We start from the raw sequence: 23,518 nt of genomic DNA, 5'->3' as shown, positions 1-23,518 counted from the left end.
AAACAAATCAGAAACTAAAAAGAGCTTCACAGCTTCCATTTATTGCTTTTTAGCACCCACTCCAAAAACAGCAACAATGAAATTTCTCACTTTTACACTGCATGTTCTTAGTCAGTATTTTGGTTTTGTTTTCCAGTTAAAAATATCTAAATGTCCTAAATCTAAATAAGATGCATTTGATTTAAGGTTGTGTAATATAATGACTTGTTTTCAGATACATTTTTTTTCCGGTAACACTACAATAGGCTTCAATTCGTCAGCATTAATCAGTAACTAACAACACCGAATTACAATTTTTAAATATAGGTTAATATTATATAATAATTTATAATTATACTATGGATAATTGTTGTAATTCATCATGTTCATTTATAATATGTTAATGTTAATTCATGCAACTTGAAACCTTAAAAATGTATATGCAAAAATTAACATTAACCTAAATTTATAAAGCTGTGAAAGTATTTTTCATTGTGTTTCCTAATGAATTTACTTATGTTAATGAAATGTACTTAAATTCTTAAAAAAAAGTTACTTTTATTTGTAAACCATACATTTGAGGTTTTATGTTACATTTTTTATATTAAAGGCCTTATAAATTTTATGCTTAAATTATTTTATATAACTAATTTTATTTTTACTAACCATCGATTTTTGGTTTTATGGACCTTTAAATATCTTTTATGCAAAACTAGTCGGAAATCCTGGTTAAGAAACAGATTTTGCTGTGATGGGTCATTTTTAATTCGTATTAACTTTAAAAATGAATCTAATCAGCGTCAACACAGAAAATGTGCAGTAATGATACCTGAATGAAGAGTTTCTCTGAACCTTTGCATTTATTAGACTTTTACAGTAATTTACCCTTCGTCAGTTAAAGGGGTCATATGATGCTGCTAAAAAGAACATTATTTTGTGTATTTGGTGTAATGAAATGTGTTTATGCGGTTTAATGTTCAAAAAACACTATTTTCCACATACTGTACATTATTGTTTCTCCTCTATGCCCCACCTTTCTGAAACGCCACGATTTTTACAAAGCTCATCGGTCTGAAAAGCGAGGTGTTCTCTGATTGGCCAGCTATCCAGTGCGTTGTGATTGGCCGAATACCTCAAGCGTGTGACAGAAATGTTACACACCTTACCATACTGTGATGCCGTGTCCTGGCGCGACAAGACAAAAACATTAAAAACTCATTATAAACCAGGCATTTGTTGCATCCAGTGGGGACATAATTACTGATTATAATGGCTTATACTGTCTTTTTATGCATTGCGTTGCATCGCGCCGCGTAAACATAAAACCATGTTTTCATTTGGAAGGCCAAACAAAGTATTTTCGCTTGCGCAACGAAACACACAGCGTCTTCATAACATGGCGGTGGCAGCAACAATAAAGTTACGCCTTCTTTCTTTGCGTGAACATTTGGGCGGCGTTATGTAAATCTTCCCAGATAGTGAGGTAGATATGTGGGGGCGTGTTAGAACGAGCCGTTTTAGCTAGGTGTGGCTGACTCGTAACTTTTATAAAGAACATCTCTTTGAATTTGAGACTTTAGTCTTTGCAACTTTACAGATCTTCTTTATGCACCAAGAGCTTGTAACACTCCAAAGAGAAAGGAAAAATTGAAATCGCATCATATGACCCCTTTAAAGAAGCAGCTCATTAGAGTAATCTGTTTGTGAATCGGATTATACATGTCACATTATATGTTTGGTTTTGCATGCAGCCCATGAGGTCAACTAAACAGAAAGATGTCGCTTGCCATTATTTCACGGTACACAGACTTATTTAATCACATTCAACGTAATTCAATTAAATAAAAAAAACTGATCTAGGGATTTAAAGAAAGAATCAGTTTAACACTTCATTTTTACTTCCAGATGTTCAAACTTGGCATGTTTATGCAAGAAATTCTTTGACTGTTCTTCATACAAGACTATCACATGGCTTCAGAAGACTTGGAATAAGTAACTCGGTGTATTCCATGATAAGTTGTACAGTTTCAGTAACATGACAGTGAGTTTGAGTGAACTATTCCTTTAGAGAGACATTAGTTGTGTTCTAAATTAGTCTATGAATTTTAGAAGGCTAACGTGTCTCAAATGGAACTTTTTTACTACATAGAACCATTCACAGTGTTCCATTTATAGGACAGTTCTGTTGCAGTAGCTTTAGCATGTTTAGCCACTCCCCTTCCTGTACATCCACACTCTGTCTTTTCTTTTGCAATACATCACTAAGCTACTCATAATACACACGATAGCGTGAACACACTACTTGGGCTACAAAATGGTGTAAAAATAGTGCAGAGGTATGTGAAATGAGACGCACACAAAGTCTGTGCTCACCAACAACTTACATGATGCTAATCTAAACCATTATGAGCTCTTGCTTGTGTTGCAACACCTTGCCAAGTGTTAACAGATGAGTGCAGAAATAGCTATCTCTGTGTGATAGAAAGCTAGCATGTGTGTGGTCAGCTCTTCACTTCCTCTGCCCATCCAGGTCAGAAAACACTTCGTTTGTCACCCAGTAAACCACATGCTATTTCATGCAAATGAGAGACTACTGAAAAGGAGAAGCTGCCTCTATAGCAACAAAATGCAACACTGAATATACTGAAATAATTAGTTAAAAAGGCACAATAACAACAAAAAAAAGCCCCAAGTTCTTTTATTTCTATGCACGCATATGTTTGTGTTAGCTTCTATGTATATAATTACGCCGTTCTCTCATGGTGTGCACCTGTATTTATCTATAGGCTGTACTTCAGTGCTAAATGTGTTTGTGTGCACAGCAGTACCACGCACCAGCCAGTGGGCATTGTGTTGCCTGGCGGGCTCCTCCAGCCCCACACCGCTGAGCTCTTCGAAGCTTAGGTTGAGAATGTACGTGAAGTTTTCTGGGTTGATGGTCACGTCTTATGGCGCTTCAGAGGGTCGGTGGGGTTCGAGTTGAGTCAACATGCTGCTGCCCTGCTCGCTGCACGCTCTCGATTCATCATGCAGCAGCTGGTTCTCCACATGACGCTGCTCTAGAACCTACAGCAGATGAACGCAGCACAAATACAGCAATGTTAATATGGATTCAACAGCAACAGTGAATTTCATCTATTATAGTGATATTGAGTTGAGCAACAAGTTCAAGGTCTGTTCCTGGACAATTCAGACTGAAACGGTATTCCTGTGTTCTTGACTTCTAAAACGCATATAGTATGAAAACTATCCAGAAAAAGACACACTACTATTTATAAGTATGGAATTTTAAACATTTTGAAAGAAGTGCTCACCCAGGCTGTATTTATTTGATCAAAAATACAGTAAAAACTAATATTGTGAAATATTATTACAAATAACTGTTTTGTATTCCAACATATATTAAAATGTAATTTATTCCTGTGATGGCAAAGCTGATTTTTTAGCAGTCATTACTCCAGTTTTCAATGTCACATGATCATTCAGAAATCATATGCTTTGGTGCTCAAGGAACATTTCTTATGATTACCCATGTTGAAACAGCTGTGCTGCTTAATATTTTTGTGGAAATCATTATACATTTTTAAGGAATCTTTGATAAAATGTTCAATAGAATAGCATTTATTTGAACTATAAATCTTTTGTAACATTATACAAGTCTTCTCTGCCACTTTTGAAGAATTTAATGCATCCTTGCTGAATAAAAGTATTAATTTCTTTAAAAAAAATTAAAATCTTACTGACCCCAAACGTTCCATTGGTAGTCTTTGCGATATTATTATAATATTACGAATGATTGGGATAAGTCGATATTTATTTTTACACTATGGTAATGTCTAAATGCCTATATATGGATGTATGGATGGATGAGAATAAAATCTAATGATAAGAATTAGATTTTTCTGAAGACCCCTGAATTAGCTGAAGACAGTGTTTTTACTAAATATCACAGACGTGTTTGATTTGGGTGGGATTAAAACATGAAAAAATAAACATGTTCTGAAACAAGAATCCTACCTGACCAACTCAGAGAAAACAAGACCCATTTCAATAAGACTTTCATTTTAAGCAACTTGGATACAAGGCCAAAAAATAAATAAATAAATCACATGTTTTACTGTGGCATTTATGTGAAATCGCTGAATGGCCATAGAACTATGTGAAACCTTACGCCAATATCACAACTAGCCCCGAGTCGTTCCATTTGGACTTGTTTCCAGCCTAAAGAATGCTATTTTCTTGTAAACGTCAAGCTATTCAGATCTTCAAGTGGACACTGAGTTCCCACTGACAATAACCCTCCTTCATCCAGAAAGCAGCCATCTTGGACCAGATGGCTGCCTGCTTGCTGGCAACACAACATTCGTTTGTATAAGCGCAAATGGAAATCTGATCAACACAGCTACATGTGTTCCTTATTTCAACCCCATCCAGCCTTCTTCACTATAGAGAGAATAGCTGTGCGCTAAACATTGCAAACCACAAACAGAAAGATGACCATTATCTGATCTGAATGTGTAGGAAAGAACAGCTCACAAGTCAGCTGATGTCTTACCATGGACCTGAAGAGATGCCAGTCTCCAAAGTTCATGTTCATTTCCTTCTTGAGCTCATCAAGGTTGCACTGAGACAGAACCCGGCCGTTCATGTTGGCCTGCATTTAGGATGACAGAATTTGACATAAGAACATTATGACATTCAACAGCTAACAAACTGTAGACCAATTTGATCTCAGCAGTATGTCAAAGGTTGAAACAAAGTTCACAATAGAGATTTTTAGGTATGCAGGTTGATGCAGCACAGCTGGCAGGTTGACTAATGCATGTCTAATGAAGACATCAGAAATGTCATTGCTTCTTTCAGACGTTGTCCAATGGAAAGAAAGGCCTCATTGTGAAACCTCTGTATGCACCACATGGAGCTGATAAAACCGCTCTTTTCCAATGGATGAACATGGATTTACAGGGATTAACTAATTTACCACACCCCATGTCTCAGTCCTGTTTTTCACTTTTTACTTAGAAATTGGTGTATTTCCATGAAACAAATATGGCATAAGACTAAGAGACTAACTTTCAGAAGATAAAATATTACAAGAGCTGCTTTATTTTCTATTCATTTCATATAAAGTTAGCAGCCCTGTTGCCAAAATAAGGACATGTTCAAACACAATTCAAAACCCATTATTTTCTAGCAATAAACAACTGAAAAATTAAACAAATATTTTTTTTTATGAAATAAATCAAATTAAAAGAAATTAGGAAATTAGAAATGACTTTCTTTAAGTAGGGCTTGCTAGTTTGTGCCAAATGTTGATTTGTACTTCGTTTGGTATCAATAAGATTTTTTAAAATAAATTAATACTTTTAAAAAGGATGGATTAAATTGATCAAACATTACAGCAAAGACTTTATTACAAAAAAACAAGATTGTTTTCAAATAAATGCTGCTCTTATCAACTTTATATTCGTCGAAGTATTCAATATAATTTATCACTGAATATAATTTCAACAGATTGTTAAAATGTAGAAAATTATTTATAGAAAATTATGACTTAATTCCTAATTTAGAGGGGAGGAGATACAGAGATGAGATGTTTAAAATTAGCTACTTCATACTACGTTAATCCTGTTAGATAATACTTTTTCAAACATGTATAACAGCTGTCATAGGAAAAAAAACATTAGATTTGCACCTCAAATGCTTTAGAGAAGCAATAGGACAATAAAGTGTACTGTGAAAGTGCCTATTAAGTGCACAGTAAAATCACATGCCAAACCTTTAAATGGACTGCATTCTTTTCAATGGACCTTTTCAGGACACTTCTCCAAAACAAACCTTTTTGATTGTGCTGATATACTGCTCCAGCATGCTGGAGTCCAGACCCTGGATCTGTTTCAGCTTCTCACATATGCCATCGATGCTCAGAGAACTGAGGAGGACCTGAGATCCACTAGAAACCACAGAATCAGAGCCCTACACACACATACAATAACTAGTTACTCATTCCATCAAGTCATAATGCATTCTGGAATAGCAAGGCATGAGGCACGGTCAAAGCCATGCAATGCAAAAGCAGTAACTCAAGAAAAAGCACAGCAGTAATCCAATGTCAGTACAGAATAAGGAACTCTGAGCAGTTATGGGTGAAGGTTCAATATATGATGGAAATGTATGTCTGTTGAAGTCATGTATGGGAGCAGTATGTGTAGTGTAGACGCAGTATGTGTAGTGTAGACACAGTGTGGTCTGGATGTCAGTGGTGACCCAGTTTGTTGTGCTGTTATGGTTGATCTTTGGCCTGTGCACTGATCTCATTAGACCTTCAAGTATGACGTACACTCTTAAAAATAAAGGATCCAAAAGCGGGAGTTTGCTGTGATTCCATAGAAGAACCATTCTGGTTCTCCGAAGAACCGTTAACTGAACAGTTCTCAAAGGAACCATTGTTTTTTTCTTAATGTGAAGAACATTTTAATGATCTAAAGAACCTTTTTTCACTATAAAAAATCTTTTGTGCAATAAAAAGTTTCCACAATCTTAAAATGAAAGGTTCTTTATTGGCATCTATGGTTCCATGAAGAACCTTTTACATCCATGGAACCTTTCCATTCCACAACAGGTTATTTATGGTGCAAAAAGATTCTTTATTTGATTGATCAATTGAAAATGTTCAATGTTGAATATTCTTCACCCAAATAATTTTTTTTTCTTTTAAGAACTGTTCACTTAAAGGTTCTTTGTGGTACCCGAAATGGTTCTTCTATGGCATTGTTGCAAAACCACCCTTGATTTTGGTTCTACATAGATCCATAGATGTCATTTATTTTTTAAAGTGAAATTATAATCAGCCCACTTAACTAATGCAGCAACCATGTAGTGAACTGCTCACTAATTTAATCATTTGGGGCCAGCGTTAACTCCATAAATGACTCAGCATTAGCATTATAAAACTGTTCTTCATATGATGGTGACTTGGCCTTGTATCTATATGTAGGTTAGTCTGATTTGGAAACAACTACTGTGATGAGCAGCCAAAAAATATCAAATATGTCCATGATTCTTTGTTCAAAATTAAGTGGTGAGGATTCTCAGCCAAGCTTCACACCAGTTGTTTTCACCTAAAATATTTGTGCTTAAATCCTATTCATCAGCAGCAGGCATGTTTAATAAGAAAAACACACAAGAAATAAAAGAAAATCAGTGCCTTGAGAGCTAATTGGATGAAACTGCAGAAAAATGAAACGTAATCAGCCAACCAGGAGAAACCTTTGAATAAAAATGATCTATAGTCACTACTAATATTCTATCAAATTTCATTTGCACTCAGATTCAAACAAACTGACGTTAAAATTAAACTTGAAACGCCGGTCTGAACCTATATAATGGAGAAAAACATTTGAGACATTTTAAGTCAAAAACAGTTTAAATTTCAATCTGTCCTTCACATTAATCATCAAATGGCTTCAGAGGACTTAAAATATAGCGCACAGGTTGCATGGAAGTTGTTATTGTCCTATCTGGAGCTGGACAGCATGTGATGTTCGCTTGTTCACATACTTTTGGCCACAGTGTATTTGAACAGAAATTTCACAATGACAGAACTGGCTGTTCATTTTGTTCTGGTTTTAAGTGAAACAAGCCAAAATGAGCAGAAGCCCTGAAAATAACACAGTTAATATAAGAAAACGGAAGGGTTTAAATGTTTGTACCTGCTTCGTTCTGAAGGGCTGAGATTTAATCTGGGACTGAGAACAGGAGAGAGGACGAGAGGAATGGAGGGATTAGGTCACATGCTTCAATCAGCGATCAATCAAATGTGTACACACAATAACATTATTTATGACAGATGCTTGTCTCACAGCATCCAACCTGCACGGATTTCACAGTACTGATTTGACAAAGCCAAGCAAACAGAGAACTTGAAAAGAATGAAAAGAACAACATTTTGCAGAAAGGACGGACTGGCAAAGAGTTTAGAACAGAAGAGACACACAGAACGAGAATAGGAGAAACTGAGAGGACTTTTCACGACTCCATGCAGAGAAGAAGTTGTTTAATTCCAAAACGGCCCCACCCTGATGGGTGAGTGTTCGAGCCAGGCGATAAGAGTGTAATTAGCGTGAGGGGCCGGGGAGGAGGAAACAAGACATGTTCGCTGAAGGAAGCGGTTCGCTGTGCTGATAAGAGCGGCCTCATGCAGCGCGCCGTCCCAGCACTGCTGATGCTAATCCAGCCAGCCTCAGATAGTAGCAGCCTTTCACACCACGCAGAACAAAGCAGCGATGGGGGGACAGACCAGAGAGCGGATCAAATGACTGAGGCATGAAAGAGCAAAACAACAGAGCTGAAGGAAGGAGGGCAGAATATTAGGAGAGAAAGCAGCGGCTTGACTCAGGCTATGACAATGGGGAAGAATGACAGATGTGCAGGAATGGAGAATATGCTGGAGGTGCTGAGAGATGTGTAAATAGTGGTTTTAGGGATCATAAATTGGGATGAATGATAAGTAAGTGAGCATCAGTAATGGTCTAATCTGAGATAATTATGATTTATGATATCTGATATTTGGCCATTTTGAGATTATTGGCATCAGCAGACAGCTGTGGCCGATCTGGCAACAGAAGCGTCTTTCCAACAGCCCCCAATCAACGGATATTGCACATTTTCCATTTTTAAAAAGTTTGTATTGAATTGAGTGAATATTGTGTAAAATAAATGTTAATTTGATGCAGAAAGTTTGTTTGAAATCATGTTTGGGGTTGGTATGATTTTTTTATGTTTTTGAATCTGCTCTGTGTTTATTTAATCAAAAATACAGTAAAAACAGTAATATTGTGAAACATTATTAAAAATTTAAAATAACTGCTTTCAATTAAAATATATTTTATTCCTGTGATGGCAAAGCTGGATTACTCCAGTCTTCAGTGTCACACGATCCTTCAGAAATCATTCTAATATCCTGATTCGGTACTTAAGAAACATTAATTATTAATACCCATATTGAAGGATCCATATGTGACCTTGGACCACAAAACCAGTCTTAAGTCACTGGGGTATATTTGTAGCAATAGCCAAAAATACATTGTATGGGTCAAAATTATAGATTTTCTTTTATGCCAAAAATCATTAGGATATTAAGTAAAGATCATGTTCCATGGAGATATTTTATAAATGTTCTACTGTAAATATATTAAAACTTAATTTTTGATTAGTATTATGCATTGCTAAGAACTTCATTTGGACAACTATAAAGGCGATTTTCTCAATATTTTGATTTTTTTGCACCCTCAGATTCCAGATTTTCAGATAGTTGTATCTCGGCCAAATATTGTCCTATCCTAACAAACCATACATCAATGGAAAGCTTATTTATTTAGCATTCAGATGATGTATAAATCTCAATTTTGAAAAATTGACACTTATGACTGGTTTTGTAGTCCAGGGTCACATATTGAATATCCATATTGTGCTGCTTAATATATTTGTGGAAAATATTTTGTCAGGATTGTTTGATGAATAGAAATTTCAAAAGAACAGGACTTATTTATTTATTTATTTAATAATGTAAGCCTTTACCGTACCTTTTGATCAGTTTAATGTTTGCACAATAAAAGTATTAATTTCTTTTAAAACCTTATACATATAATAAGGTCAAAATGCCTACTAAAAAGATTTTCAGTTGCATTTTTAGATTCATTTTACAGTTTTGTAGTGGAATGGTTGAATTCACTTGTAGCATATCAAACTTTGTACTACCTCTGGGTTGTTGTTGTTGTAGTTGTTTTCAACGGACAAAATAACATTAGTTACCAGTATATTCCCAAAAAATATATACCTGGAAAGTTTCCAAAATTTCTGCAATATTTCCTAAATTTACTGGAAATTTTACACCTTTTTGCAACCTTAGTTACCAGTGATAACATTCAAATTATAATTTTGTAATGAGCATCACCAATCCTACTGCTTCAATGAGGTGCACCACCTGATTTGTTTACTAACTGATTTTGCTGATACAAAGTCAAAGTCAAATACGCATTAAAAAGTCAAGATGAAGCTTTAGGGTCTAAGCAGCGCAGGCAGAGACTGGACAGCAATATAAGTGTAACATGCCACTAGCATCATAAGTGTATATGTGTGTGTCTGCAGGCAATAAAATGCTCTACTGCATCTTTTATGCACAGATATAAACACAGACATACGCACTGCTAAAGTTACCATAGAGGGGGATGTAGGAGAGGGAAGACCCTCGCTGGAGTCCTCTCTGATTACATCCTGATGGAGGGAGACAGTATGGATGAAAGAGGAGGAACCGGAGGATAAAAGACAGTTATAGAACACACACATTTAGTATGGACAGGGGAGAGGTCTGGCAGGAATTATGGGGGTTTTCCTGTAACTTCTGAATTCTAGAAACTCCATCAGGTCTTTAATGGGAAATGTTATTGAAAACAATCGTTTTCAGGCTCTTTTAGAAATGCAGACAGATTCTAACCAGCCAGAAATCACATGGTTATAATGTCATAACCATATGATATTAAAATATGAGCTAGACTGTAAAGTGACAGAGATTATTACTCATTTGCCATGCAAAAGTGTTAGCCAGTCATAAAGGTTAACATGTACATACACAGAATCAAACGGCTACCGTACCTTTAAGACTAAAACTATGTGAGGAGGAAAGGAAAAAGGCTGTTGAGAACTAAAAACATTTATATACATTTTTCAGGGAAAATGCTACAGAACCACAAAACTGCACTGCGAGTTTAGCGTGCAAAGTTATAGCATACAAGCCACAGGCTGTTTGTCACAAGGAACTTAAATCATGAAAAGAAAAAAAGAGCGATACATTTAATATCATGACTCATAAAGACATTATTGTGTCCATATAGACTAGGCATTAAAATGTGCGTCTGGCTGCAGTGACATTGATGCGTTTAGTTATGTACTTACTAGTCCCAGACTGGGGTCCTTATGGAGTTTAGTAGCAGGGCGTGAGGGGGCGTGATGGGGGTTGCCAGGGTAATGTCGGGGCAGGTGGTAAACATGATGAGGGAAGTAAGGCTATAGAGGTGGAGAGAACAGACAAATACTCAGGAATCTGATGAATGAGGGTCAGGTGAGGGTCAGCACCACATCAGGCATTCAATGAAGGTCAAACATACATAACAGCCTATAAACAGATTTATTAGGGCTGGGCTATATATATTGAATATTTCACAAACTATTATTATCATTATTATTAGTGGAAGTGGTACAATTATTATTATTAATAATAATAATAATAATCTTACTACTACTACTAATAATAATAATAATAATAATATTTTTAGTATTTATTATATTATTTATTTATTTATGTATTTATAATTATTCTATTTTACAAAATATTAAGTATAATCATAATAATCATAATCATCCTTTAGTTATTAGTAGTAAATACTGATCATTAAATGATGATGATGATGATTATTATTATTATTATTATTATTAAGCTGAATATGATAAAATATAAAATATAATGATTAAAACAAATATTATTAATAGCAGTAGTAAAATTATTATTAATTTTATTTCTGATACTTACTACTACTACTAATAATAATAATAATTTATTAATACTACATTAATAATATTATTAACATTTTATGAAATATTATTATTATTGTTGTTATTGTTGTTGTTATTATTATATTACTATTATCATTATCATCATTATTATTAGTAAGCTGAATATGATCAAATATAAAATATAATTAAAACAAATTATTAAAAACAGTAGTAAGATAATTATTAATTAATATTATTATTAATGTTAAAACAATATTTTATGAAATATTACTGTTATTAATAATAATAATACCACAACAACAATAACAATAATATAAAATTACTCAGTATCATGATTTATTTGGGAATTGTGTTTTTTTTTTTAACATAGGAGTTTTGCTCCTGCACCTATTTTACTATATACTTATCATAGGTATGTTTCAGTAACTCCATAGACACAGGTGCATTTTGCTTGAACACAGTAAGCAATGTCTCTGACTGATGTCTCACCCGGTTGTAGAAGGGGTGTTGGGGTCCAGTAAGCCCACTAAAGTAGCTGCTGTGGGGTTGAGCGGCCGGCAGCACTCCAGCAGGGGGGAAAGAGCCTGTGGGAGAACAGGCCAAAGAGTGCTGCCCAAATGTAGAGTGCACCGTACCGAAGCATCTTGTAGGGGCAGTGTGGGATAGCTGACTCCCCCAAGGTGCATCTTCTCTCGTGCATCTCGTACATCTGAAGAGAGGAGGGAAAAAGACAGAGAGAGAGAGAGAGAGAGAGAGTAGGAGAAAGTTAGATCCAAATCTTGGCCAGCACTTTAAAGACATTCAAATCCTCCCACTCACAGTTGACTTCAGCCAAATGAAGCATTTATAGTAAGTTACATGTGAGAAAAGAAAGGCCTTTGTGGTTTGATTCCCTTAGAAAAACACTGATGTTTCCCAACAGAAATCGCAAACGCACCTGGAAGAAATAAACGTGGCTCCCAATGAAATCCACGTTTGCTTTAGCGTCCAAGTCTCAGGGGCTGAAACATACGTCAGAATTTGTTTGGTTGGAAATAATATAAATGAGTCACCCAGGCAGACCAAATAAGACTGGCTGGGTGACCCAGAAAACGAGCAGCTCATTGAGCTTCAGTGATGTTTCATTTCCTGAGGTGAACACAATTGAGACCTTACTCATCTCCATGCGTTCACAAAGAAACCTTTATTGCACAGTCCATTGTCACATTGCACCAAGCAACGTCTGCTGTCTCAAAGCACGGCACAGCTGACCATTATCATGTGATGAGATAATATCATCTCTCATATTTGCAGTGATTTAGAGAAATTCACAGCAATATAGCATTGTGTGTGCATTTACTTATCGATATTTAGGGATACAAACAGTTAAATCTAAGAAAAGCCAGGAGACATCCTCAAAATATAAAAATGAGTCTTCTGTATATGAAATTAATTCATATATACACACTATAAAAAACATCAAGCTATACATTTCAGTAAATATAACATTTTGTCAATTAGTGTTGATTGCCACCTTGCTCGTTACTGAAAAATTCTAGTTAGTGTTTATGTAGTTGGGTAAGTTTGCATGAATTCTAGCTTTATATAAAAACAATGTCCTTCTTATTTATAGCTAGACAAACGTGTTTGTGTGGGTTTGTACCTGCAATGATCTCAGTTGACAGTACAAGGTAGGAACATCTCCACATCACGAGCGGTGAGAACAGGGGTGTGTGACGAAAGAAACACCTCAAAACTACGAATATCACCATCAATCTCCAACAGAGGCTCCACATCTTTAGTGGTGGGGATGTTTTTAGAAATCCTGCAATGAGAGAGTGACTATTAAAATACAGTACAGAAACCGCAAAGGTATACAAGTTTTAAAAAAATCAACAGGTTTAGAGGCTAAAATTCCCCAAATATTTAAAATGGGGGGGAATAAAATGGAAATAAATGTACCATTAATCCTTTCGTGCTGTTTTTTTTGACCGCATTGGAAATAAATGGGAAGCAAATTTCATCTAAAGGAAATGTTTGGTATTGCGCCCAAACAAAATCTTACTGAAAGCAAATTTTTTGATATATCAACCTCAAATATGGAATACAACTTGTTTAGATTTATCGCTTTTATTTCACACTGTTTCAGAGTAAACATATTTTGGAAAATATTTCTACTATACAATTTTTGGGCATTTTTTGGTCCTTTTTTTCTTGTCAGCAATAATCTGCCAAGTGTCTTCTTTAAAAAGAGACCACATTTAAATCTGTGCTCCAAAGTAGTGCTCATTTTGTCAGCTATTTTCACTTTAGTCTTAGTCTTAATCCCGGGCTAAAATTTTCTTGTTAGTTTTTATCATATTTAGTCAACCTTATCTAGTTTTAGTCAAGTTTTAGTCGACTAAAAGTCTCAACATTTTAGTCTAGTTTTAGTCAAAGAAAACTTGACATTTTAGCAATAAGATTATTATTAATTAACCGTACAGCAGTATTCATTTTGGCAGCCATTTTTAATTTAGTCTTACTCAAATGTACATTTTAGTTCATATCATATCATATTTAGACAAACTTGTCGTGTTTTTGTTTATTCAATGAAATGTATGAGCATTTTAGTCAGGTTTTTTAGTCAATGAAATATTAGTCACATTTTCGTCATTCTGTGTAATGGTTAAACTGATAAAAATTATTTTTTTCTCAAACGTATAATCGTAATGATTGTTGTCATTTGAGAAATTTACTTTTGCATTTCAGGTACTGCACTTTCTCCAGTAAGCACAAATCAATAGAATGTGGACACATGGTGTATTTTAGCTCATCTAGTGTACTGATTTATTATAGGCTTTTTATTATATAAATCAACACCAAAGACTTATGCAATCTCTCTGTCTACATTATGAAAACAGCTAAAACAAACGAAAAATATTATAACAGTGAAATTCCTAGTAATTCCACTAATTGCAATAGTCTATTTCTCTATTCAAACAACAGCGATTGAGTAAGTGTATTTATTCAGCGACCACAATCGCAAACAATACAGTGAGATCTTAAAGATTTCTTAAATTTGCAGATTTCCAGATTGCTTAAAATAAGCAAAACACCCCGGGCAGAAAATGTATGAATTTAACAGCGGCACTCTGATTCGGGGATTAGAACTCTTGATATCTGGCAACCGCACTCATGAAAGCATGAGTAGTAGAGGCGTGTAGAGCAGTCTGCAATAACATTTTGTCTCCTTTTTTGATGAAAATAAAAAGAGGTTTTTGGTAAAGTTTTTATCTTTTTGAATACATTTTAGTCTCGTCTTATTTCGTCAACGAAATTGCATGTTGATATACAGTAGCCTTACACTCTAAAAAATGCTGGGTTAAATACAACCCAGTGCTGGGTAAAACAGGGACAAACCCAGCAATTGGGCTGTTTTGACCCAGCGATTGGGTTACTACCCAGAAAGTTGGGTTAAACATTTAACTCAACCGCTGGGTCAAAACAACCCAATTGCTGGGTTTGTCCCTATTTTACACAGCACTGGGTTGTATTTAACCCAGCATTTTTTAGAGTGTAGTTATCGTTTATTGGCCTTATTGTCGTCTCCTCTTTGTCATGGGGAAAAAAGCTTGTCAACAAACATTTTTCATCATAGTCTTCGTTAACGAAATTAACACTACTCCAAAGCATGGAAATTGCTCAAATTTTCAGGTGCTCAAAAAGTGGTTAACAGATAATATGTAAATGGACCATAACTATTTTCATAAATATAATTTAGTACATTTATCATTTTTGATGGCCACACGAGCAGCAAAAGAGGGTTAAATGAACACTACCTAACTAAATAAATAAATAATATATTGTCAATCAAATTATAAAAAAACTCCCTCATAAAGGCAAAATGCCCCTGAAAATCAGTTCCAGAGTATAAACATTGGGGGTTCATAAAAAAGGACATTCTGACATTGATTCAGACTGACTGACTGACAGATTGATTTTTGGTCAGATTGCTTTCAGTGTGCATTAAATTAGTATTTAGTATTAATTATCATCAATAACATGAAAATCTACTCTAAACTGGCTTACTAGTCACAAGCGCACACTCTTAGCCCAACGTTTTGAGCGTATATGTGGTTACCGCAGTTATTTCTGCAGCACGATGTCAGGCTCTTTCAGATAAATGCCTTCCCATTGCAATTTATCTTATTGAGCGTGGAAATTCATATCAACTAAATCTGAAGATCTGTTTCTGCTGAACACAGAGGAAGAAGTATGGGTTCTGCAAAATGTCTATCTTCTTATCTGCCCCCAACCCACGCCTCTGTCTCTCTGCTTCTCTGCTGAATCTTCTTATTGGTCGGTATAAGTCCTTTTTACTGATACTAATACGGATCGAGCCGGTGAGCTCAGTGCTTGGCCCCGTCCCATACCACCGGTTTAAGTAATTTGATTTGAGCTGTTTAAACTGGGCAGGAGAGAGATGACACAATGACACTCAGATGACCTGTTGCTAAACTGAGGTGGTGAGGCAGTGTAAACAAACACTGATATCTTAATGGGAGACAATACACACCTGGAAGGAGTGTCTGAAACATGACCTCTGACCTGATATAGCACAACTATTTACACTGCATCCTAACCAGATACAACAAAGCCACTCTATATTGTGTTGGTTGTTTGGTTTCTATTTCTGCATTTCCAGCTCAAACCGAGAGCTCACGGGACCAAAACTCCACTCCTCATGTATAATAAACATCAAACATGGATGATCCAGCTGAGATTATTTGTGGAAGTTGTGGAATAAATCACATATCAGTGTTATCATTGTTAAATCCAGTGCTACTTAAGTATTATTTATATACTAGTATAGTATTTATTAATATTTTGAATTAGCTTTTATTTTTATATTTTCAGTTTTAATTTCACTTAAAGTTTTTTTGTGCAAATGAGCCTTTGTCTTTTTAGTTTAAAAAAAAAAGTATTATTTACAATATTTCAATACAGCTTTAATTCATTTTTATTTTAGCTTTAGTCATTTTAGCATGCAAACACACTTTTTTAATTTCAGTTAGTCATTAGTTTTTCATGTAAAATTTGGATTTTATTTTATTCATTATTTATTTCAATTACTGAAAACAATGTTTCGTTTTTGTAGTTAACAGTAACAACACAACAAAATAGAAAACTAAATAAAATTAAAAAATAATTTTTTATGACACCAAAATGTACTGAAATAAGATGTAAATGGCCACAAATTGATTAACAATACATCAAATTATATAAATAAATACATATATGCATACATAAGACAAAATGAAACAAGAAAATCTCAAATTAACCAACTTAGAATGATAGTCAAAACAAACTAAATAAAAATAATAATAGACAAAGCACAAATAAAAATAAAATAGAAAAACTAATACATTATATATGACAAATCCCTCAAATTTCACAAGATAAATCATAAAAATATTTATGACCTTGATATTTCTACATACAGTATGAAAATAGTGACACAAGGCTCCGCCTACAAGTGAAATCATTCATAAGTGAACTTATTGGGGGTGTAATTCAGGAGATCTAATATACCAAGTATATAGTTTTGCTGATGGAGACAGTGATGTTATTTAGATTGTTTTGGCTGAAATAAAAACTGGTGTAGGGTTTCCTTTATAATTATGTTTTACATTTACAAGCAATTTCTGATTGAAAACAACAACAAGTAACAAACTGAATTGAATGTGGAATTTTTAAGTACAAAGACTGAAATGGTATTTTCTTGTAAAACACTCCAATAATCTTTCAAAATAATTTTTTCAATTTTATCAAGATTTCACAATATGATTTTAAGAAGGGCTGAACAAGAGAAACGTGTGCTGGTGAGAGAGGTTTGGTTCATTTCCCACGCACTGGATTAAGCAGAACTGGGCAGATTGTGTCTCTTCCGAAATCCAGCTGGGCTTGTTTATTTGTATGCGTGTGTGAGCATGCTCACAGACAAACAGGAGCCAGTGACAAGAGCCTCTCTAGAGAACCAACTTCCTCTGTCACAAGACACACACACACACTTTCCACGGCCTATGCTTTAAAGGAACCTGCTTTAGAGAAGGAAGAACATTTAAGAAGGATCCAAAAATATTATACAATTCTTTGTAGCCAAGTATGTGCCTCTTACACATATTCGATTAATGATCTATGAATTAACAGTGTTTGCTAAGGCAAGCATAGTCTCACACAGCCAGACTTTTGACTTGCCTTTGAGTCTGGTCCATATTGCTAAGACAAGATGAGACTGCCTGACAGACACGATAATTGATCAAATTTATTTGGAACAGAGGTTTGAATTTTACAGATTTCAGAAGAAGACGACAAAGACAAATTTATTTAATTTATTATTATTATTAACATTAACATTAAGTAATAATAATGGTAATAATAATATATATTATGCAATTTATTATTATTACTAACATTTAATAATAATAAAATTGTTATTACTAAAATTAATTTCTATTTAACTTTATAATAATATTAAATCAAATATACATTACTAACAAATGAAACATAAATTAAGATTAAATAACAAGAACAATCATTTGTTTAATTTATTATTTTTTAACATTAATAAAGTTTCATTATTAATAACATTAAATAATAAAATACTACTACTACTACTACAAACAATAATAATAAATTCCATAATATTTTTAATTATTACTGATGCGTTGATATAAGATTTGTGTATTTAATTGGAATAGAGTTAAGTTTAAAACCTTGATTCAAAGAACATTTTATATAATACTTCTGAACCATTTGAAATCTTTCTTTAAAAACAATAGCAGAACATGAAATCAGTGTAACATTTCAAGAGTGAAAATGTTAAGCTTATGTCTTTATGAAACCCAATATATGGCTATTTTCAAAGCTATAATGACAGCACAAATTGCACCACAGTTTTAGTAGTAACTTTAAATTGGATGTCCATAATGAAAGGTTTGTAATCATGTAATTCTAAATAGAGATGTTTATCATTGACTTGTTTATAGAATACAAAAATAAACACACATACATTCAATAGCGTGCAGGGAGCAGTTGATGAGAAAGCTGCTGTATTTAATCTGGCGTGTAGTGTGACAGCGCAAACACCCCGACACAGGCCTCGTCCAAACACAACACCCAGACTAAAACATCCGAGGCGTACATAAACACATCAGAATGAAGATGTCATTCCAATGACTGGCTAAAACAAGACTAACCAGACAAGGAGGAAGAGACACATCTGCAGGCCTACAGGGGAATTTTCACTCTTAGCCAGACCAGGCCATATCCCTACACAACAAAAAATCTATGTGCCAGGTCCCTGCGTCTTCATTTCAGCCTTTTGTGTTAGTCAGACTGGGTTTTTTTCTGGCCATTTCGCTTTTTTATTAAAGGGGTCATAAACTGAGAAAACAAAATTCCCTTGATCTTTTGACATGTAAGTGGTCATTGCACTATAAAAAACATCCTGTAAGTTTCAGAACTCAAAACTTTCCCATTAGTCTACAAACAGCTTATTTTGAAGCCAATCTGCCAAAACGACGTATGATGTAATAGTGTGGCTAAACCCCGCCTCTGAAGACGATCATCAACGCCTGCTTCTACATCACTGCCTGTTTAGCCCTGCCCACTGATCCGCGCATGTGTAAATAACTAGAGAGGCAAACGCAGGTCTACACAGAAACAAAACGATAAAGTTGGCTCTGAAGACAACAAGACACTGTTCAATGCCAAGTTGTGGAAAAGCAGTCTTTGTATGGCAACTTTATTTTGTAAGCTTTATTTTTAATGACGTTCCAGACCGTGTCAGTAAGAACTTGGTCCTTTGTTCACTTCATTTTACTGCGGATTCGTTTACAAACCAGGCATAATTTGACCCAGGATTTTCTGAAAGATTGAAACTAAAAGACAATGCTGTGCCGAATATATTGGATCTGACAGTAATGTCACACCACACAAGTGTTGAGTAGCTGTTTTTTATTATGTGGTCACTATTGCTTTGTCTGTTATTACAGATCATTTGATATGTACTGAGTATTTATCTGTTTTTAACCTAAATCACAGCAGCATCTATCTATGAAGGATGTAGGCTGTCAAACATACACAACTGTTAGCCAATCATACCAGTGGGTGTTTCCAAGTCTACAATCTGCCACGCTTATTCAAACAGAGCGTTCTGATGAGGGGGGTCAAAACAGGACAGAAAACAGCCTATTACTACTAAATTATGATGTTTTTTAATGTAAAAATAATGTTATAAGTGGACCTCAGAGAACAGTACAAAATAATACTGTAAATAATAATAATAAAATAAAAAAGGCAGTTCATGACCCCTTTAAAATCTTTAAAATGAACAGAGGAGGATGAGATCAATTCAAGTAATTTCATTTCAAAATATAATATCAACCAACTTTTTATAATTTAATAAATGAGTTGAAAGAATGAATAGAATGAATAAAAAAAAGACAAAAAAATTACCAATATACTCTTACTAAGGCATTTTAATATACGCTATCTTTCTATTAATATTTTAAAAGATAAATTAAAAGACTTCATTTTCGGCAAGGACACAATAACTTGATCAAAAGAGACATTTATAATGTTACAAAAGGCTTCTATTTCATACAAATGCTGTTCTTTTGAACCTTCTGTTCACACAACTGTTTTCAACACTGATAAGAAATTTTTCTTGAGCACCAAATCAGCATTTCCAAAGTATCATATGACACTGAAGACTGAAGTAATGGCTGCTGAAAATTCTATTATTATATAAAATAGAAAGGTTATTTTAATTACAATACCATTTCACAATCCTACTGCTTTTGATCAAATAAATGTAGCCTTGGTGAGCATATAGGAATTCTTTCAAAAAAAAAAATTTGAAGAGTAGTGTGTGAAAAAGAGATACTTCAGTGAATATAAAGTCTCAGTCAGACTTTAGTCAGATGCATCTATTGCCAGAATTAGGTTCTACTAACAGTTTTGTGAAGATGCTCTTAAAAACATAAGACTGAGAGATGCGTGGTTTTCTCATGGCCAGTGAAGATAATTGTTAAACGGTTAACTTGATTAAACACCATTTTATTGGTCATTATGATGCACAATTCAAACAGCAGGCCTTCAGCGCATTCAGTCTGCGGTAAAAATTCTAAATTGGCAAAAGTGAAGATGTGTGTTTTTAATTAGACAGCGACAATATGGATATGGATGTGATATAAGCAGTTACAGGTAATTTTATGAGACACAGTAGGCAGTGAAGCAAGCTAATTCCACCCCAAACCCACTATTTCTAGTATTTGTATTCAACTAGGGATGTGCGGGTCTAGTCGACTTGTCGACTAAACGGTACAGCTCCTACTAGTCGACACTGAAAACAATAGTCGATTACACAACAGAAAAACAAAACAAAAACAAAAACATGATTTTATCATTCAAATTACCATCATTTTAACATTGCATTTAAAAAATTTTAAATAACAAGTTAAAATAAAACTTTTGAAAAACAATACATTATTTTTAAAAGTTTATCTGGGCGAAACTACATTTTTACCTCAGACCTCACATGCGTTTTTTTCGTGTCAGTTGCGGCGAGTTAAAAAATGACCATGCGAAAGACGCGGTAAAAATTCTAAATTGGCAAAAGTGAAGATGTGTGTTTTTAATTAGACAGCGACAATATGGATATGGATGTGATATAAGCAGTTACAGGTAATTTTATGAGACACAGTAGGCAGTGAAGCAAGCTAATTCCACCCCAAACCCACTATTTCTAGTATTTGTATTCAACTAGGGATGTGCGGGTCTAGTCGACTTGTCGACTAAACGGTACAGCTCCTACTAGTCGACACTGAAAACAATAGTCGATTACACAACAGAAAAAAAAAACAAAAAAAACAACAACATGATTTTATCATTCAAATTACCATCATTTTAACATTGCATTTAAAACATTTTAAATAACAAGTTAAAATAAAACTTTTGAAAAAAATTTTAAATAACAAGTTAAAATAAAACTTTTGAAAAACAATACATTATTTTTAAAAGTTTGTCTGGGCAAAACTACATTTTTACCTCAGACCTCACATGCGTTTTTTTCGTGTCAGTTGCGGCGAGTTAAAAAATGACCATGCGAAAGACAAGCAAGGTGTGGGATTATTTTGAATTAGAAGGAAACGGAAAAATTGTGTGTAAACTGTGTAATGTCAAATTATCTTACAATAACTCTACTGGAGCGATGTGTAATCATATTCAATACAGGCACGTGCGTTAGCTTAGAGGCTGGCCAAAGCCAGCAAATGTCAACCCCGTCATTCACTACAACCCGCCGGCGCTGCGATCCCGTCCGCGCCGTCTATTCCTCTAACGAACACCCACCCACTTCCAGCCGCTTTCTGAAACTCTATCGGCTTGCTTTTCGTTATCTCTGCGTGCCTGCGACTTCAGTTCCTGCCGAGCGCGTTTTTTCAAGTGCGGTAATTTTATTGTTAATCGCCTCAGGTCCCGTCTTTCACCAGACCACGTTGATAATTTCACTGAACAAGCGTTAGCTTAGAGGCTGGCCAAAGCCAGCAAATGTCAACCCCGTCATTCACTACAACCCGCCGGCGCTGCGATCCCGTCCGCGCCGTAAGAATTCTGTCAGGCTATTGATTGATTTTCCATTGTTCTGCATTTCCCCAGCGGATTTGAATAAATAAGCTATGCTTTGGCCGACGTTGAGTGTATGCATTTCTTTTTTTTCTTTTTAACGACCGCCTAAAATTAAATGATGATACCGCGAGGCAAGTGTGCGGCAAGCGGAATTCATTGAGGGATTTGACAGTGTGATTCATAGATTAAGTATTTCAAATATAGGCTATTATATATGCTACACGCATGCACAGAGGGGTTCTTTTGGGGGTTTCTTACTTTTAGATTAGTCGACTAATCGGATACAAAACTTTCGTTTAAACGACAGTCAAATTAGTCGTCGCGCACAATTCATATACAGACACAAACATCAGGCCGTGGCCAAGAGAAAGCTAATCTTTCCCCAGTTGTACACATCTTCTGTTACAGCATGCTAAGAATACTATTTATAATCAATTGAGGCTGATGTAATTCTTCCACCAGAAAAAGAGAGCTTTTGAAGCTGGTGGGAGAAGAAGTTGGCTTTGACATCAAGTGATTTGTTTAGCAATTACATTTGACATTCTTGCTTTTGCTACGAGAGAAAATTGCAAAGGAAAAAAGTGCTATCATTCATCTGTCATGGAAGCACTGGGAGTAAGGGAAATTAAGCTCTGTTTAAGATACTTGCCGTTTTAAAGAGTTCACACAAAGATAAAAGCACATCAAGAATACCAAAAGCGTCTCAAACAATACTGCTATTGATCGGGGCCGTGTTGCGTCGTTCGGCTAGCGGCATGGCTGCCTTAAATGTTGGCCACTTGAGAGGTCTCTCATCGGGTTTATCCAAATGCTAATCGATCCCAAAGCTGGCTTAGCTCTTTTTTTCTTCCTCCTCTTCTTCTTTTTCAAAGACTCCCACACACAGCAGCTGATGGGAAAGAGTATAATTCTCCCACTATTTTCCCCTTTGGCCGGGTGCTGAATGTGGCACTTGACTTTGCTTACAGCCACCCTTGTGTGGACAGTTTGAGGAAGCTCAATGAGTATGAAGGTATTTTTGGTGCAAAACAACTGAGTGACCGTGACAGCGGAATTTGTAGTTGTAGAGAATAGCCACACATGTGTATCAGTAAATCTGAAGTCACAGACAAAAGTTGCAAACTTGTAGATATTTTTTTCTCTCCCACAAACACAACAGCCTTCATAAATGAGGCTCAATGGGCCCAAAGATGCGTAATGCCAACACACATTTCTTTTCTGAGCTCCATAATGAGAATCGACATGCCCACCATGAAAAGAACAAAAGTCATCACTAGTCATAGTGTTTTGTATGATAGGTGGGCGGTGGCGACCG

General features: G+C 35.1%; 1 protein-coding gene and 1 long non-coding RNA gene across 6 annotated transcripts in view; one reads left to right on the top strand and one right to left on the bottom strand.

The window, feature by feature from the left end:
• Positions 1–1,603: 1,603 nt before the first annotated feature.
• LOC107553283 (kinase D-interacting substrate of 220 kDa-like) overlaps positions 1,604–23,518 on the bottom strand; it is a 35,545-nt gene continuing 13,630 nt past the window's right edge. The window contains exons 5-13 of one of the 5 annotated variants that reach the window (XM_016235468.1): positions 13,193–13,354; positions 12,488–12,551; positions 12,040–12,259; positions 10,933–11,043; positions 10,186–10,254; positions 7,692–7,727; positions 5,818–5,955; positions 4,535–4,633; positions 1,604–3,045 (exon numbers count right to left, since the gene is read on the bottom strand). In XM_016235468.1, the coding sequence (XP_016090954.1) occupies positions 2,926–3,045; positions 4,535–4,633; positions 5,818–5,955; positions 7,692–7,727; positions 10,186–10,254; positions 10,933–11,043; positions 12,040–12,259; positions 12,488–12,551; positions 13,193–13,354 (1,019 nt within the window). In that variant the 3' untranslated portion in view covers positions 1,604–2,925. The remainder of the gene's footprint in view (positions 3,046–4,534; positions 4,634–5,817; positions 5,956–7,691; positions 7,728–10,185; positions 10,255–10,932; positions 11,044–12,039; positions 12,260–12,487; positions 12,552–13,192; positions 13,355–23,518) is intronic. The other 4 variants (XM_016235469.1, XM_016235470.1, XM_016235471.1 and 1 more) reach the window with 4 other exon arrangements.
• LOC107553285 (uncharacterized) lies at positions 2,882–21,920 on the top strand. The gene is made up of 3 exons (XR_001604948.1): positions 2,882–2,892; positions 15,053–15,058; positions 21,824–21,920. It is a non-coding gene; the product is annotated as an uncharacterized lncRNA (long non-coding RNA).

The sequence above is a fragment of the Sinocyclocheilus grahami genome, unplaced genomic scaffold (genome assembly GCF_001515645.1).
Source record: "Sinocyclocheilus grahami isolate Dianchi unplaced genomic scaffold, SAMN03320097.WGS_v1.1 scaffold468.1, whole genome shotgun sequence".
NCBI classification, from domain to species: Eukaryota; Metazoa; Chordata; class Actinopteri; order Cypriniformes; family Cyprinidae; genus Sinocyclocheilus; species Sinocyclocheilus grahami.
This window is presented reverse-complemented; position numbering and strand designations above follow the sequence as displayed.